Source organism: Toxotes jaculatrix, chromosome 19 (genome assembly GCF_017976425.1).
Source record: "Toxotes jaculatrix isolate fToxJac2 chromosome 19, fToxJac2.pri, whole genome shotgun sequence".
In the NCBI taxonomy this organism is placed as follows: Eukaryota; Metazoa; Chordata; class Actinopteri; family Toxotidae; genus Toxotes; species Toxotes jaculatrix.
In genome coordinates, this window is record NC_054412.1 from 16,280,420 (window position 1) to 16,299,438 (window position 19,019).

Genomic DNA, 19,019 nt, shown 5'->3' on the forward strand with positions numbered 1-19,019 from the left:
AAAACTGAACATCACACTCCAGTGCAGCTCCACTGTCTCTACCAAAGGATTACAGCCTATACCAAAAAACAAAGAACATAGTCTATTTGAGACAACTTTACTTAAATAGATATACACATATTTGTTGTTGTGGACATCTAGAAGACTGTCAGGTGGAAACACAGAAATCAGTCTGGGGATTTTTTTTTCTTTTTTTTTTTTTTCGAACCGACACTGACAGGGAGCAGCACTCCAGCATGCAGGTGATAGCATGCGCGTTGTTTACCCTCGTCGCTCTCCCTATCAGCACCGTGTCGGAGGCTGACTCCTGCCCTGCTGTCTGCGAGTGCTCTGAGTGGAGGACTCACACAATCTCCTGCTTTGACATTGATATTCTCCCCAGGTTTCCAGCAAGCACGGAGACACTGTAAGTAGGCGTACAAAACGCATCTGTAAAAGTGATTCCGCTACTTTTTTTTTTCGTGCATTTTGAATGTAAAGTGCTCTTAACCCCGAGGAAAAATCATTATAATATCATGAATATTCCTTCAAAGTGCTCCCACAGGGACTTTGAGGCTCTCTGTGATGTTAAGCAGTTATTCCATTTCAGGTATTATTTCTGTCTATTATAAGACCGCTAACAAGCTCTGTTCCAAAGTTGTCAGAGTGACTTTTATTCTTGATTTTGTGTGAAATGTATCTTAAAATGTCTTAAAAGACTACAGAAGTTATTACAATTCTTTTTCATGAAGAATAACTTACAAGTACTTTGATAGTGTGATAATATGATTGAAATGACTGCAATAAAGAATTCATTCAAGCATGTTATTAAAAAGATTCATCAAACCATTAGCCCACCTTTATAACCTGAAATCATGAAGCCTACAGTAAAGCAATGATGTAACTGAACAGCTGAAAACATAACATAAATTTCCTATATAGTTGATTTTAATATTTGCCTTAAAGTGGTCACAGCTGTATCCTGATTATTGTTTAATCATCTCTAATTTACTCTTACACATTTACACCTGAACAGCATCCCCTAGCACTTCAAACACCTACTATCAATATGATTTGTCCCCCGAATCATTTTGCTGTTATTAATTTACTGTATGAGATATTGAGATGGGTGGAGGAAGAGACAGAGAAAAATAGGGAAAGCAGAAAGCCAGAGATGAGATGTCCAATTGACTGGGTTTGTGCTGCAGGGTACCGAATCATTGCAGGGTCCCATACTGCAGACATGTACCGTAGACAAGAGACAGTTCGGATTACTGTTTCGAATAATTGTTTGGTTTATAAAATTGTGAAGACATACCCATCACTATTTCAGAGAGGCCAAGATGACATCTTTAGATTGCTCGCTTTGTCCAACAAACTGCCCAAAATACCCAAATATTTCATTTAAATTACTACATAAAGAGATAAAAGCAGAAAAGCAAAGTTGTACAGCTTCTTTCACTCATGCACTTAATACACAATAAATCCAAGACGGGAAATCAAAAACAGAGGCTATTTTAGCAGTGGACAATTAAGGCAACGTTTGATTGCTGTAAAAAAAAAAAAAAAAAAAAGACTCAACCAACAGCTGATCTGCGTTCTATCTATTGTCTTGCTATCTGAGACCCCAAAGAATCAGTCAAGAATCCTGGGAGCCGACATGATGTAATATGTCAGGGTCACCTCTGAAAAATGTGGCAGGGCTTTTACACTTCCTAAATTGCTTAAGTGCAGGGCAAAAATTATGCAATAGAAAGCAACCAGTTTGCCACGGCCTTGAGTGATGGAAACACATGCCCTTCAGAGAGACTCCATGACAGATGTGGAAACAGAGCTGGAAGAGTGAGAAAGGGTATTTCCATTTAAATCAGCATCAGACAGTACCGTTACACTGTGCAAACTGCACTTTTGGTGATGGTTTTGTGGGAGATGCCACATTTCCTGATATTTCAACCGCTATATTAAATATATACAGTGAGGTCCAAAAGCCTGACACCACTTTCAAGTGGTCTATACAATAAATAGAAGTCCAAATAGATTACATTTTTATTTTCAAAGGAGAGCTGGGACTCTGCTCTCACAGGTGCAGCCAAATTGTTGGACTCTACTGGATACTGCACTGTCAGTTTATCCGATACACTGGTTTAAGACCTAATACCTGCAAAACTAATGACATTCCCATCAGCTATCCAGTATTTGGTGTGAACAGGGTAAACAACATACCTGCAACACATCAGCCCATCGTGAGTATGTTTTAACATTTGTTACTCTTACACAAAATTCCTCTAAAGCAGTGATGTAGGGCTCACTAAATTCAAGCTAAGGAGAAGGTCCTGTGCCGTGTTGTGATAATCCTCATTCCTCTCTTACAGTTTATTGGAACATCCCTCCATCGTTCAATCCCAAACACCACTTTGCATTGCCTCCCAACAGCACCCATCACATGAAATTATCTCCCGATCACTGCTCCAATTCACATGTCCACGTGCCCCGATGTCCCCTACAATTTCCTCACATTCCTGCCCAAAGTTTACCCAGAGCCCTCCAGGAGGATAGAAAGACATGAAAGCATGCCACCAAGCGCTGCCCTGTCACCACCCTGATAAAAATATCTGCCAAATAAGCCCAAAATAGACTGTGTGTTGAGGGGGATGTTCTAGCAGATGAGGCGTAAGGAAGTTTGATTTTGTTGTACACACACTGAGGAATGAATGACCCTGCTGCCCTGTTCAGGCCAGTGGGGTCCAGTTCCACTGATGCTGGCCAAGCCTGGCTGTCAGTTCATTTGTGCTATTGGCCTTTTGTCTTGCAGCTTGTTACCTCAGCCAAGGAGCTGTTTTTTGGTCTGTTAGCTTGTCTGTCAGCAAACGATCTTAAAATCCTCATTCTGAGCTCTATGAATTGGACTGATAAGAAATCACATTATATTGTTATGGTGGCTTGAGATTTTAGATACGTACTAAGGTTACAAAGATAAACACTTGACTTCAAATCAAAATGTACATGATAGGAACTGTCTTTGAATCAAATATCACGTGAAAAGCTCAACATGTTGAACTACATGATAAGCCAGTAACTGGTTTGCTTAGCTTAGCCAAGGACTGGAAGCAGGGGGACACAGTCCAGGACATAACTCCCTGTAAAATGTTGAATTGCTTTTACACTTTTTATTTTTATACAGATTAAACAAATGAGATATGGCGTGTTAGACAGCTTTAGAAGCTCTGTTTGGGAATTTATTTTTACTTTTGGACAAAACCAGGTTGGCTGTTTGCTCCTGTTTTCAGTCTTTGTCCCAAGCTAGGCTTAATGGAGCTGGCTTTAGCATGAACTGTATTTTGCATATATATTAGAGAGTGGTATCAGTGTTTTTCTCTAAGCTTCTGCTAGAGAGCAAATAAGCATATCTCCCTTACCTGTTCCTTTTAAAGCTTTCCTTTTCATCATTGATGGAGGTTTTCAAATTGCTCCAACTGAATGCTTCTTTATTAATGCAATAATTTTGCAAAATTTGCAAATGCAAAAACACTGAAACTTTCTGCACTAATTCTGTTATTAACACAGGAGTTTGGTTAAAAATACTTTTGTGGAGAAAAATGTGTAAACATTGTATTCACAGAACAAAATGTGAATGCAAAGCAGACGCCTGTGCGTGTCTGTGTGTCAGTGCGTACATATGTGGATACTTAGAGCTTGGAGTCCTTTGTGTGTGTGTACTTGTGGAGGTTGCTCCATGTGCCACTGGGAGTCAGAGAGGTGGAAAGGAAAGCACAGACATGCTTAAAAGCCTGCGTAGCGTGACTCCTGGCTGCGTCTGGACGATGCATTCAAATACAATATTTACTTTTTACAGCACATTTCTCAAACACCCAGAGAGTTCCATTTGAGAATAATTAAGAGGAAAAAAGACTTCAAGGGAAAGAGGGAAAAAACACAGCAGTTCCAGTCTTTCAAAAACCTCAGAATTTTTGGATTGGAGCTTAAACGTGATAACTCGTGATATTCGCTGTCCCTCGACCTCTCATCTAATAAAACTGACTGAAGAGTGAAAGTCCAATGCTGTTTCCTGAATGGTAACAGATGAACGCTGGGATTAATTGTAAAATAAGAAGTGGGGACATTGAACATGAGCTGTAGCTGAGATTACTGGAAATACTGACAGTTTCCCAGCTATTAATTTGTACCGATGGGTCGTGTAATGGAAACTGTTACTATTAATTCGCTTTCTACAATAATTACCTCTTGTGTTGACGAGAAAACAAACAGGTAGGGTTTTTTTAAAAATAGAACTTTAAATAAAAATGAATGAAAAAATGTATTTATTGTGCACCACAGGATCTGTCCGAACTATTTCTTTTTTCTTTTAACTCGTAGAGTACGCTCAAGCTTTCTGATTGAGAAGACATTGAGGATTTTTATAGTGACAGCATTTCTACATGAGAGGAGTTTACTCTGAATCACACAGGAGAAAGTGCAGGTTGGATATGTAACTGACCCTCTCTAACAGTCACCACAGACCATTACACATCAAAATGAGACAGAGCCCATAGTAAACACAGCTATACTGTCAATCCAATGTTGACACTATTATAAATTATGTGGCTTCTCCCCACTTCAAACTCAATTCCCAACCTGTTTGTTTTCTCAGGTTTCTATCCAAAATGACAAATTGAAGGAGTAATTTTCTCTTTAAGCCTGTGAGATGGGCTCATTGGTTTTCTCTTCGCGCTCCTGAGGGAAAATGAATGCTGGTTATTTGGGTTTGAGCGCGGCGGCGAAACAGCATGGTTCTGACGAGGGTGTTTGGTGTCAGGGTCTGCTCTGTGTCCCTCTGTTTGTTTGAGTTTGTCAAAGCACGTGTGCGCGGCGCTGTTCTCCGGTGTCTACTTAGTGACTCACCCCGCCCCCATGTGAGTGTGATGCAGACTCTTAGGCCAGATCTGCAACCTCTGAATTAGTCTATTGTTCCTCTGATGAAGCAAAGGTGCATGGAGATGGTGGCTTTGGCTGAGTTGCTTTTCATACCTGTTTCCAAATGGACACGTACAGTGTTGCTAGTTGAGACAGGATGTGGTGGAACAAACTCTGAATGTGCATCCTACTCCAGCACGGGCCTGGAATACAACATGACAGCAACACATGTGGATACCATCTTTATCTCTTTCTTCTATTATTATGTTGTGATTCCCAAGTCTACCACAACAAAATCTGCAGCAAGATCACAGGAAAGAAACAGCACATTTTCACAGGAAAGGTAGAGGTCAAAGTGGCCACAATGTACTCTTAAAGAAAAAGTTTGACATTCTGGGAGATACGTTTATTTACTTTTGCTGCCAAAGGTTAAATGAGAAGATCAATACTGCTCTCATTTCTGTACTGTACACTATCTATGAAACTACGTCCAGCAGCAGGTTAGCTTACTTAGCACAGATACTGTCCAGAGGTAACAAATTCTCCCTAATGGTACATCTATAGCTTTTTCTCTCATAACCTAATCCTTGGTTTCATGGTGAAACTGTAACATTGGGTACTAATTTATCCAGACTAATGTGGAGGTGTGTATCTCATACTTAGGTCTTAACCTTACTTTCTGAAACATTGTCCTAAACAGACCCAGACATTGTTTGATTTGGCTGCCATTCAGTTCCAAGTCTTTGTTTTTTTCCCATGTTCCTAGAATAAGGGGGGGTCTGTTTTACCATTTACTTCAAAGAAACCTTTCATCTGATACTGAAATTCATCAGTGTTGGCCCTTTATCTGTGATTTCGCCTCTCTTTACTCATACCTGCACACATTGTCTCCTTCTTTCCTCCCCCTTGGACCTCTTTTTGTCTGGAATTATTGGACAAAATATAAAGACAAAAATGCTATATGTGAAATTTACTTATCAATAATTGAATCACTTTCATTACAAAGAAAATTTTCACAATGCTGTATTGAAGGAAGACTGAAAATCTCCAGGTGCAAGATTCTAACCTTGTCCGCTAAAGAAATAGTTTGACATTTTGGTAAATATGTTATTTTCTCTGTTGCTGAGAGTTAGATAAGATGATTGATACCACTGTCATACATGTGCATTTAAAATAAAGCTATATTGAGGAGGTTTGTACAAAACAACAACAACAACAACAATTCATCTAGGCTTGCTGTTCCCTCTGTCTGCAGTCTTTATGCTAAGCTAATTGGATTGGAGCTTTTGATTTTCTCATCCAACTCTCAGCAATGAGTGAGCAAGCGTTTCGCCAAAATATTGAACTGTTCCTTAAGAAATGTCAAGAACACCTTGCTAATGATGAAAATTCCAGTCCAACAAACAGAGGATATTAAGAGTAAAATGTGTTTGTGACAACCAAAATGTCCATATTTATTTTTTTAACCAGATGGCTTTTCGAGACTCGTCTGTCATCCATTCCAGCAGATGTCTTTGCCAACATGGTCAACATCTCAAGGATGTGAGTGTGGATTTATCTTGTAGAATTAGTCTGTTCAAGGCTCATACACAAACCCTGCAGAGTTGCTCTCATCCACCTGTTGTCTTTCAACTCCTTTCTCTAAAATAAATTGGAATCTATCCCAGTTCCAAACTGTCCACCCCTTTCCTTTTTGTCTCCCACCCAAGCAGAGGATATGTTCTCTGTTTAGTATCACTGCTGGCTCCTAATCACAGCTGGAAGCGCTAATGCGTTCCTTCATCAGGAATGTTGGTCCTTCAACCACAGCGGGGCTTGGACATTGGCTAGGTATTCCAGCAGAGCTTTTTGGATGTGTGGTGATTGTAGACTCCATGTAGAGGTGGAGTCTCTTTGTAGAGGTAAAATATACACTTAAGCCTTGATCCTCGGGCACTGAGTCAGACGTCTGTGTCCAAGTCATGCATGAAGGGAGAGGGAGGTGGATGAGATGTTTTGTGAAAGCCTCAAACAGCCACAAGTGCACACAGCCAGACTCTTTGTTCACTGTCCAGACAAAATGATAGACTACATGATAGAAAATCAATAAAATGTCAGCAGACTGTCGAATACAAGCTCTTTTTTAGTTTGTGAATCTTGAGGTTTGTTTTATTAAGTGCCTTGTAATAACTGCAAGTAAACAGAATATACATGTTATTTTCTAGTAAGTAAATGAGCTTTAAGGTTGATACAGTGCTAAGTTCATGGTTTATTTTAAGAGCATACTTGTTACCAAGTAATAACAAATGAAAGCAGAGTGACTGATGACTAGGTAATGTATATGTGAGCTGCATACCTTCAAAATTACCCATGACTTAGGGAGCTTTGGAGACAAGGTGGGTTGATAAATTCAGGAAAGAGCTGCATGGTTTGGGATCATTTTTAGAACCACACACTTAAAGTCATTTGTGAAAACAGGTCTTATATTTCGCTTTCACGCTTGCACAGTACCTTCATTCTTAAAAATCAGACAGATGGCTAAGAAAACTCATTATTTTGATATTAGAACAACGATTTGTACATAAGATTTGGTGTGCGCTTTGTTTATTTCTTTTAGATATATATCGGTGGACGTAAAGCTGCAGAGGCTGGAGAGGCATTCATTCTACAGCCTGAGGAAAATCACCCACATGTGAGTAACTAAAGGAAAAGGGCACACTCTTTATTGATCTTTATTGATTAAGCTGTTCCATTTGCTCTCTGGAGAGAAACATGCTTAATTCTGAACCTTGCCGGCAGCAAATGGAAGTGTGGAAGAAACACATTAGAAGCTTATTTCTCTCCTGCACATCACTTACTGCTCCTCATCAGAGTGGTACAGAGCAATTTTGCCAATTCATGAGGTTGAAAAAATAATCCTGTTGTGGGATTACTAAATGCAGATTTAGATAAGAAACTATTCAATTCAGTGAAGTAACTCATTATCTGAATGTATTTGGTGCATTATTACTGAGCTCGGTCTAATAAGCGCGTTAGAGCAGAGAGGCTAAACAGCAGCCGGTTCCCTCTCTTTTCATCTTCTGCATGCTCCAGCTCTTGTTGAAGCAGCTCAGGGGAAAAAGTCTAGCAAGGTGCACTCTATTCTCAGTTATGGGATAGAGATTTATGGCTGAGTCTCTGGGTGGACCACACACTTCACAGCAGAACACCTCCTAGCACTTCAGATGTTACTGCAAGACTTCCTGCCTACGTGAATGATTTGTTCCAAGCTACAGCATCTTGCAACACAGCAGTTTGTGTGTACGCAATTTCTTTCCACTCTTCAATTACTGTATAAAATGCGGGCATGTATATCCGTTTTAAACAGTAACTAAGACATTCGTTTTACATGACTTGGCTTGGTCATTAGGTTGTCATTTTTATCTTAACTATCTTTCCTTTTAGTCTTTCCTTATTGCTTCCTAATTCCAGATATCAAAATGCAGACAGAAACCGTAATTCAAACCGCTAGCTGAGGGTTGTGTCTGTGTTCTTGGGGTGTATTTTGGATCTCAGGGGCCTATTTGCCACTGATTGGTGTGGTGTAGTGCCATACATCAGATAATGGCATCTCTCTCAGGTTTCCTTCAGGGTCAGACACAAATTAATGCTCTGCTTCCTGTTGGCTTGCTTGAGGCCGACAGCAGCTGTGGAGCGAGGAGTGGAGTCGGGGCTGAAAATTCAGAGGGGGCTGGGTAAAGTTTATATCGTACCACCGTCAATGAATCCACCTATTTAAAGAATTGTTGGGTGCATACAGAAGTTAAAATGTGGCACATATTTTAATATACTGTAGTGTGGATAAATTTCAGTTCAGGGCTCTATTGGAAAATGATACTTTGCAATAAGGATTCAACCAATACACACACACACGCACACAGTTTATGAAAAAACTCTGTCACAGAGGAAAGTATATGTTTTATCTGTGCAGAGGCACCAACAGCAGTTTGCTCAAATCATACAGGAAATAAATTGGGTATAAGCTGCACTAACAAATACTTGACTGTCCATCTTCTTATCAAACTAATTTCCAGCTACTGAAAGCAGCCCTGATAAAATCACCGTACACCACCTGCCAAGCACCAAACAGCAGTGGAGGGCATTTTCTCAGTGGAGTGGGTGGTGACCAAAGCGGAGCTAAAAGTAGAGTAATTATAATTTGTCTGGTAGCCGGAAGCACAAGCATCAACCTTCTGCTCAACCTCCTCTACATTTTTGTTCTCATCACATAGGCCTTTTCCCCTGTCATGATGATACTACTTACTCTGGCTACATGAACCTGATTCTTCTTTTTAGGATTCAGGACTCCAAACTTTTTCAGATTGTTTAGTTAATATAACCAGCCAAAGTCTCCGTGGCATAACAACGAACAGAGGACCACACACAGAAACACAAATTTTATCAACAGAAAATCCAAGTGAAAGGAAATCAAACTCCCAGTGACACTGTTTAATCGACCTTTTTGGCGTAAGCCCTCGTTTTTACACAGCAGCACTGAGAAGATGAACCTCTCCCTCTCAGGGACTTCCATTGACCTGACCACATCTGTCTGCTGGGCTCAGTTTGGTTTGCCAGGTGTGTGAAGAGAGGCCAGAACCCACGTTTGAGAGCACCATATGGCTTCAGACAGCAGAGAGAAGTGTTCAGTCCAGCACAGGGCGGACCAGAGCAAACACACTAATGAAACGCTAATTGGTCTCCACTTCCGGCCCTGGCTGTCTGCTCTGAGTTTCCCCTCGCTTGCATACTGGCATGCACCTTGCTATGTACTGTCAGCAAGTTTTAAGACTGCGTGGTGTGTGTTTCTGAATGTGTGGGCGAATACTTTTGCAGTGGCCACAACATTTCTGTCTTTTATTTATGCTCCGAATTAGCATGTATTTATGTGTAAAGAAATTTAATTACATCTCTTTCTTGTCTGTTTGTTCTTCCAGAGAGATACGTAATGCAAAGAGTCTGACCTACATCGACCCAGAAGCCTTTAAGAATCTCCCAAACCTCAAATACCTGTACCTGAGTATTTTTTTGTTGCATTAACTGCTTTTGTTTCGTTGCTTTAACTTTAATTCCACATACTGACAACATTATGGCAACCCAAAGAGTTTAGTGGTGTAGATTTAAAATGCTTAAGTCTGGCAATAATTTAGATGTTGTGATCTATTCATAGAGCTGTGTGTGCCAGTATGGGCAAGTCTGAGTCATGCTTCATTTGAATTTAATGCAGTGGTACAGGCTGAGTTTAGAAAAGTCACTGCACTCTCTAAACATGGGGAAAATCAAACATATTTGGCCTAAGAATGAAAAATGTCAATCTTGTGTGAATTCTTGACCCTGATAGACAATTATGAGCTGTTTTTTCTTTCCAGAAGTCCAAAGTTCATGAGTTTAGTGAGATGTCACTGTTACTTAAGCTCTTTATAAGAAGCTCCAGCCTGTAAGAGGCTAGAATCTAACAGTGACTCTACAAGTTACCTATTAAATGAATCTGGCAAACAGATTCTTAAATGATGCCGTTTACTCTTTACAGTAGTGTTTAGAGTTGTGGAGCCGACATCAGATACTTTTGCACTACACTATTGTCTGATATATTTCTACAGAGGATTAATCATGAGAATATAATATTGATTGTATCTTTGCAACACCCTGTGCAAAATCTGTTGTATCTGTATATCCTGAATCTTTCTGTCTCTGTGCTGTTCAGGGGGATTTTCAACACTGGCCTTACTGTCTTCCCTGACCTGAGCAACATCCACTCTAATGACATGAACTTCATATTGTAAGTTACTGCAGCCTTACAATTTTTAATTTGAGCACACGAATCAACATTTATGCTATTTAACGCTGCTACTTGTTGCATTTTAACATCGTCTGTCATTCAAATTCAACAAACAAACAAGATTGTTTTAGGAAAATAATTTTCCTAACAGCCTCTAACCGCCCTGCATGATACTTGTGCCAGATTCTTTCATGTTTGTTCTCCTTTTTTATTCCATATGAGAAGGCTGGGCAAATAGCAACTTGCTACAGCAGGGATTATGGGAAATGTGGTCTCAGTTTTGAGAAACGGTACCACTAACAACACCACTTCCTTTATAAATTTGATTGTGTGTTATTGCTATACAAAATGCTACATAAGCAGTTTGCACTCTGTGTGTGTGTGTCTGCTTCTTCTTCTGCTCCTCTCCATATCCCTGTGAAATGAGCTACAGCCATAGTCACATCTGTCGTCACCCTCTCAGACATCTGTTCTATCTAATTTAATTTTCCTCCCCAGCCATAATACTTGAGAATACATCCATCAACACTACATTCCTCCCTATGCCATTTTCCAGTGGAAGGTATTTATGTACAACACCACTTCATTTCCTCTCTATTCGGCGTCTTCATTTGCAGGGAAATTGTTGATCATCCCTACATCACTGAGATCCCAGCCAACGCATTCTGTGGCATCACCAGCGACGTGCTGACAGTGTAAGATATCACATGTAACTCACATAAGTACATAAATGCACAACAAAAGAAACTGCTCACACCTGATGTATACAAAGTGAAGGTAACGACTATAAACTGTACATGATAAAGACCGTAGTAAAGTGAGTGCTATGCCACTGATACTGTCCTTTATCCCTAAATCTAACCCAAACCCTAAAATAGCCACTAGAAAGAAGCGGCCAAAATGACCTCACTTTGAAAACATGTCCTCGCTCTGAACTGACTTGAATCTCACTAAGATAGAAAAAAACAAGTACACAGACACTCTCACAGAGCAGCCAAGCACATTTATGTGGTTAGGTTTGGGAGTGAGGGAAGAGGGATTGCAATTTTAATACACAGAACAGCGTGTCACAGAAAATGTTGGGCTAAAACCCGCAAAATTGCACAGAGAGACAAAAACATAAAATGTAAAATAAGAAGATCCCACTTACCTCTGTCACTGCTGCATGGAAACGCATGAAACATCAACACATGGGAAATATTTTCACTCAGTGGATTGGTTACTAAACCTAAAAAAAAAAGAAAATTCTAATCAGTGCTATTTTCTTATTTAAACTTTTTTGTTGTTGTTGTTTAATTCCAGGATGCTGTATGGAAACGGCTTCAGAGAAATCCAACATCATGCCTTCAATGGGACCAAGCTAGATCAAGTGTAGGTTAATGGTATTTCTATTAGGTGAAACATTATTTTAATAGTTTGACATTTTGGGAAATGCTGTTTTCTTGCAGTGAGTTATATGTGAACACTGAGACCCCTCTCAATTCTGCACAATAAATATGAAGCTACACCCAGCAGCTGGTTAGGTAGCCTATCTTTAAGAGTGGAAACAGGGAAACAGCTTGCCTGGCTTTGTCCAAACAGCACCTTTAAAGCCCACATTAAAACTGGAGTGTAAGAGTTGTCGATCATTCCATTCACAAACTTTCACAGTTTAAACATAATTTTTATACAATCCAATTCTTTTTGAGACAATTTTATTTCAGCTGGTATCTGTCAATTTAAAAGCCTTACATTTCTTAAAAAAATGAGGGTAGCTGAGTATTTTGCCTGGATTAAACCATTTCTGACATCTGGCTGTGTACTTCCTTACCCAAAATTACGCTAGAAAAGCAGCAGGATCACAGCTGGGTCTCTATGGGCCTTCTCATATGAACTGAAAAAGGGCTTAAGCCCAGCTCTTGATTAGCGAGCTGGAGTTCTCATGGGAAAATATGTCTCCAAAAGTGGGTATCAGGAAGTCTGCATTAAGAGCCCCCCCCCCCCCACCCCCTCTCCCATACACTCAGTGACACTGGACCCTAGATTTGTGTCAGACTTGTACAAAAACAATTTCACACTTGTAAATTCAATAGCCTCACTTGGATAAATTATGAGTCAGCGAGAAGAGAATAGGTACGATTTGCTTCCTTCTTCTCTTCTGTTGCAACATTTCCTTCTCTTCGTGTCACCCCCTGGTCCTGAATCCTGCATATTCAGGATATGAGGTACTAATGATATTAATTTAAAGCCCCTCTCCTCTTTTACAACACCTACACACAGCCCAGGTCCTTATAAAAGCCTAATTAAGCCATTGGTCTGTGACTAGTGAGTGTTACCACATGGGTGTTTGTGTTGGCGCCTGATCTGCTCTGAGGGGAGAACTGATCCCAGCACAGCCTGACCAAGACAAACACATCCCTCACAAGTCTATTATCCTTATTAGATTTACGGGATTCGGGAAGATGTGTAGTGAGGGTGCAGTACGTTTAAAGAGTATGCCATCACATCTTATACTATCTAATTTGAATCAACAACGTGAGTGAGACCTCTTTCTGTCATGTTTCACCCCTGAAATGAGAGAAAATAAACACAGAAATGTGCAGTGATGAGGCCTGGGAAAATATTATGCCATGCCTCGCCTCTGTCAGTCTGATTGAAATGTGAAGGATAACTTTTCTCTTAATAAACTTAAATTTGTGCTTTCCTGTCTCAGCGACCTTCACAGGAATAAGTATTTGACCAAGTTGGATGAAAGGGCTTTTGCGGGCACCATCAGCGGCCCCATGCTTCTGTAAGTACCCGAGTACTCTGAGCCTCTCTTATCAACTGCTTATACTTAAACACAATCCAAAAAGATGAGCCATCAATTACATCCATTAATGTGATGTTTTGTGATGGACCTGAATGTGGCCTTGAGCTTCTTATCTAACTTTCTACAAAGTGCTATTTCAATGATATATTTAAAATGCACATATGGGAAACCATTTTGGAAGTGTACATGTCAATAAATAATAGGCCTAGTTTGATAATTACATTATTTACACTGTGATAAGTTAGTCAACAGTTTCCTCATTCATAATGCCAGACTGGATGAGACATGTCTGCGAAATTGGATAGCAAATCATCAAAGTGTAAAAGTCATTACTCCGCAGCTGTGTCTTTGACCAGGAAATCTGACATGCATTGTGTGCAAGCGTGTGAGGGAGAAACTTCCGACGTTTGTCTGATACTGTTGTCTTTTTTTTTGCCATTCTCAAAGTTTTTAAAGCTGAGTTGCTGTTTTTAAAGGTGTTCAATGCCAAAGCCCTTTACCACGGCTATCTAGTTGCTGCTGTGGCTCTGATCTGGCCGTTAAGTGTCTGGTTAGGTAAATGGGGTTCGTGTGCAGGGATTCTTCTTCTGTTCCACCGAGGAACATGTCCTGAGTGAGGTCACCTCCTTGAGGTCATGAGCTAAACATCTGGGAATGACAAAATCAGACTGACACTCATAGGGTCTGTGCTGCTCTTTTTTTTCTCTTTTGAACAGCCTTATGCAATGTGCCCCCTGAGAGGAAAAGAGAGCAGAGGACAGAGAAGTGGGGAGAGCAAATGGTACTAAAAAAGAACAATTGAGCTCTTAGCAAATATGGAATTGTTTGGCTTGTGTTTATTTTGTTTAATCAAATTAATAATTGACTTAGAGGTATAACGGGTTAGGAAACTAAAGAAAGCAAAAGAGAATGTGGCCTCTATGTGGCCCCTAGAAGGGGGAAGCGTCCGAAGTTGTACAACAGAATGTCCTGATAATGGGATCACACAGGATGTTGGTGAGATTGTCAATCCCCTGCATGTCTTTGTCCTGATGAGGTTGAGCTGGCTTTGGCATGACGGCCGAGCGCAAGAAATACCATATGTAATTGTTTAAAGATGATGAAGGAGTGAGGAGCTCACTCTAGGAAACAGATGGAGGGTGTTGTTTAATCCATCTGTGAGCTCTCTGGGCTCATCAGATCTCTGTAGATCTGCTGATACTATGGATGAAAGGTGCTGGGTGGTGACTGCGTGCCGTTATTTCACTTAGTCAGGTGAAAGTATAGTGATCAGTATTATTTGCTGGCATGCAGTGTCCAGTGTAATTGGATGGAGGTATGCAGAAAATTGAAAGTTATCAACCGTGTCAGGGATGTAGCATAGCCTCATTGACCTCAGCACTTCATACGTCAGTCCATGATTTAGTGACATAGCTGTCCGTACACAATCCTTAGGGAATTATTTTTTAATCTTTCATCCAACAGTAGGTTTTATCTCCTCTCATTACCTTTCTGCCACTGTTTGGGGAAAAATCAGGATTTGTGTTAACGTATCTAATGTGTCCTCTTGTGCTCTTTCTTTGTCTTTCTGTCTTAAAGAGACGTGTCCCTGACAGGGATCAGCTCGCTGCCAACCACAGGTATGGATTCTCTCCGGGAGCTGAAGGCGCGTGACGCCTGGGCCCTCAAGAAACTGCCGCCTATCAAAACCTTCAAGCACCTCACCATTGCCAACCTCACCTACCCCAGCCACTGCTGCGGCTTCAAAAACCTCAAAAAGAAACGGGGGTGAGCTTTTGCCTCAATTCTTCATTCCGTCTCCGTTGAACGTACTTATGACAGCCAGGTAAGCGAGATAGAGGCATCACAGGAAGTGTGTCCAAACAGCGTCCCATAGAATGCTCCTGATGTCTGTGTAGTTCGTGTATTTGGACGATCTACCACAGTGAGTGAGGCAGCTGCACTTGCATGGTGTGGATCTTGGCAGGGATTGAATCAACTCTCGGACGTGTTTACCTATAGCCTCTTACAGTGCTGCCATAATTAGTGTCACTCATTGCTGTTATTGTAGGAAGACGGTTGAGCCAGACTAATAATGACTCTCAAAACAGGAAGCCCCTTTCTTCAACTGGATACATAAATGATTTGATAGTACACTTAGTGCTAGTGAGGACTGCAGCCAGGTCTATGTTTTGTTTTTTTGTTTATTTTTCGATGCACTCAGTCTTGTGTGTATTTGTGTCCATGTGTTTTTCAGCTTTTTGGAGTACATCATCTGTAATCTGACTGCTTTTTACGACCAGCATCACAAGCGCTCTGTGGGGCCCCTCCGCATGCCTTCCCTCCAAGGGGATAGCGTGGTGGAACCAGTCCCAGACCTGGAGCCTAACGACGGAGGTCACAGAGAGTCCCAGCAAGACTGGAGGAGAGGTGACTTCCATGGCAGCCTCCACTACCACGCCTATTTTGGAGGCCAGCCAGACGAGGATGTGGGTTTTGGAGAGACCCTCAAGAACCCCCAAGAGGACACCAGCCAAGATTTTGACAGTCGTTACGATTATGTGGTGTGCGAGGAGGGAGAGGAGGTGGCATGTGCACCAGTGCCCGATGAGTTCAATCCTTGTGAGGACATAATGGGTTTTGGCTTCTTGCGAGTGTCTGTGTGGTTTGTGAGTCTGCTGGCCATTCTGGGAAATGTGGTGGTGCTCCTGGTGCTGCTCACCAGCCACTACAAGCTCTCAGTCTCCCGCTTCCTCATGTGTCACCTGGCCTTTGCAGATCTGTGCATGGGGATTTATCTGCTGCTTATCGCCTCCGTAGACCTCCACACACGGGCCGAGTACTTCAACCATGCCATAGACTGGCAGACAGGGCCCGGTTGTGGACTTGCAGGGTTTTTTACAGTCTTTGCCAGTGAACTGTCTGTCTACACCTTGACAGTGATCACTCTGGAGAGGTGGTATGCTATCACCTTCGCCATGAGACTGGATCGCAAGCTGCGTCTGCACCATGCAGCAGCTGTGATGCTAGGTGGCTGGATTTTCTGCCTTGTCCTGGCGCTGCTTCCCCTGTTTGGGGTGAGCAGTTATCAGAAGGTCAGCATCTGTCTCCCAATGGACACCCAGTCCATTGTGGCTCAGGTCTACATCTTGTCAGTGCTGGTCCTCAACATTCTGGCCTTTCTCGTGATCTGTGCTTGCTACTTCAAGATCTACTGCTCAGTGCACAACCCTCACTACCGTTCTGGATCCAAGGATACCAACATTGCCAAGCGCATGGCCGTCCTCATTTTTACTGACTTCCTTTGCATGGCCCCCATTTCCTTCTACGCCATGTCAGCCGTGCTGGACCGGCCCCTCATCACTGTCTCCAACTCCAAGATTTTATTGGTGCTCTTCTACCCGCTGAATTCCTGTGCCAATCCATTCCTCTACGCCATCTTCACTAAAGCATTCAGGGGGGATGTGTTCATCCTCCTCAGCAAGGTGGGGCTATGTCAGCAGCGAGCACAGCTGTTCAGAGGTCAGACGGTCTCATCAAAAGGAAGCAGCGGGACTTCTCAGGTCCGCAGAGACAAGGATAAGATTAGGAAAGGAGGAAGCGGAGGCCGTGAAGAGGTGCCCATCCACCTGAAGAAGTGCTCCGGACATGCCTACCATCAAGCAGTCAGCCAGCAGACAAGCCCTGAGGAGAGCCAGAGCCTGAACACATGAGCCAAACACCAGCTTGAAGTAGTAAAAAAAAAAAAAAAAGTAAAACAGGTTCAGGTGGGAGAGGAGAGGCCTTGAAGTGTTTGTGGACAGATCTGTTTGGATATTTAACAGAAAGCTCCAGTATTCTGTATCTGCTTCAATTTTCAGGCCAAGTTCAGCTGTTTTCACAATTTCGGCTGTGATGATTTTATGGTTCCAGTTGTTGGAGAATATCAAGTGTCACTGAAATATGAGCTTGACTTCATCTCACTTATAGTCTTTTCTATTCTGATGGACTGGCTAGAACAGAGCAGGGATTACTGTAAGGAAAAAAAGTTAAGATAAAACTCCAACATATTCTAACTATGCATAAAATATATTTTTCAGTATCTTTAATTATACATTGAGTTTAATTCAAATTATCTGTGCACAGTCTGGCATTGGAGATACAAGGAAATATGACAGATTGTCCCACGCACTACATTTTCCAATGATAAGAAAATTTTAATGGCATAAACTATTTATACTTGGTTATTGTGTTCAAGGACAGCCTGCTGGCTCAGTGCCGTTCACAGTGGAAACTGTACACAGTTTATGAAAATATAAAAACGCTGCATAAGAGTTCTTATCATCTTATCAATACTTCTGTATGTGATGTAAATACATGCTAGAGTTTAGTGATTTATTGATGAAAACAGGACACGCTGAGATTTGTATGCATTTTCGAAAATGTTTTCCTGAAACTGAAAAGTATAGTGCTTGACTGTGATGTTGGACAGTAGACAAGAGTGTTTTTACAGTGAAAGTGGATTCTGAACCTGTACCTTAATGTGGCTTATACCTGTGCCAAATTCATATTTCACTTTCTTAGTTAAAATGTGTGCCTACTTTTGTTCTTTATGAGTTTTGTTTTATACTGTTACCAAATATTGTTACTTTCACTCATTGCACATTAATCCACCAAAACACAGTTTGCACAGGTACCTCTTCATCTCCCAAGAGCATATGATCCAATTACAAAAGTAAACACAAGACATATTTTGATTATTAGCCATTTTCTACAAATTACAGACAGGTATGATAATCACAAATATATACTGTTAAAGCCGTGTCTCTCCTTTGGAATGCCATGGATGTTTTTCTAGCACGATCGTGATATTTTTCCATCCTCTTACGGAAACAAGTGACTTATACAATCAGCGGAGATAGCTTTGCCTTCGCCGGGAGAGCTTAAAGCAAATACAGCTGAGACATGTGTGAGCTGCAGCGCTGTAACTTGTGCGATATTGAGCTATTATGAGTTAAAGGACACCCTCTGCCAATGGCAGCTTAACATCTGGTTAGCATTTCATCTGCTGGGTGACATTTTTTTCAAGGAAATATACAGATGAACAGGGGGGACTTTCCAGGAAAAAAGGATCATTTCAGGCTTTTTTTTAATTTACTTGCAAAGTTGTCTTGAAGGTATTTGACCAGACTGCTGGACAGTTTGTTTCAGAATGGAAAGTATAGTACAACGTTCCCAAATCTATAACTCTGCTGCATTCTTAAAGCATCAGTGAGCTTGAATTGGTTGAAACCTCAAAACTGGAAGGATTTCTACTTTTAAAGTTGAAAAAATTAAGAGTGGCATCTGCTCACTGTGTTCCAGACTTAACTTGCACTGTAAATTCCTAACAGACTAACAGGACATCATTTTCAGCTGAATGTTTTCCACAGCTTTGCGTCCATCTCTTCCAGTCACCCATTAACAACAATCCAGTGCGGACCCTTCAAATGCTAAGCACACAGAGCCGGAGTATGATGTGCCTGGCTGCGTTTGTGAGGGCCTCCTCCCTTCCACTGCCAGTTAATGTTAACTCTCAGTTCATAC

General features: G+C 41.3%; 1 protein-coding gene across 1 annotated transcript; it reads left to right on the plus strand.

Annotated features, from left to right (window-relative positions):
• The first annotated feature begins 214 nt into the window (after positions 1-214).
• Positions 215-18,028, plus strand: tshr (thyroid stimulating hormone receptor). Its single transcript, XM_041064788.1, has 10 exons — positions 215-406; positions 6,361-6,432; positions 7,487-7,561; positions 9,843-9,917; positions 10,610-10,684; positions 11,302-11,379; positions 11,987-12,055; positions 13,377-13,454; positions 15,054-15,242; positions 15,712-18,028. Exons 1-10 carry the CDS (start codon positions 237-239, stop codon positions 17,165-17,167), a joined length of 2,337 nt encoding a protein of 778 aa, XP_040920722.1. The 5' UTR covers positions 215-236; the 3' UTR covers positions 17,168-18,028.
• Positions 18,029-19,019: the final 991 nt, after the last annotated feature.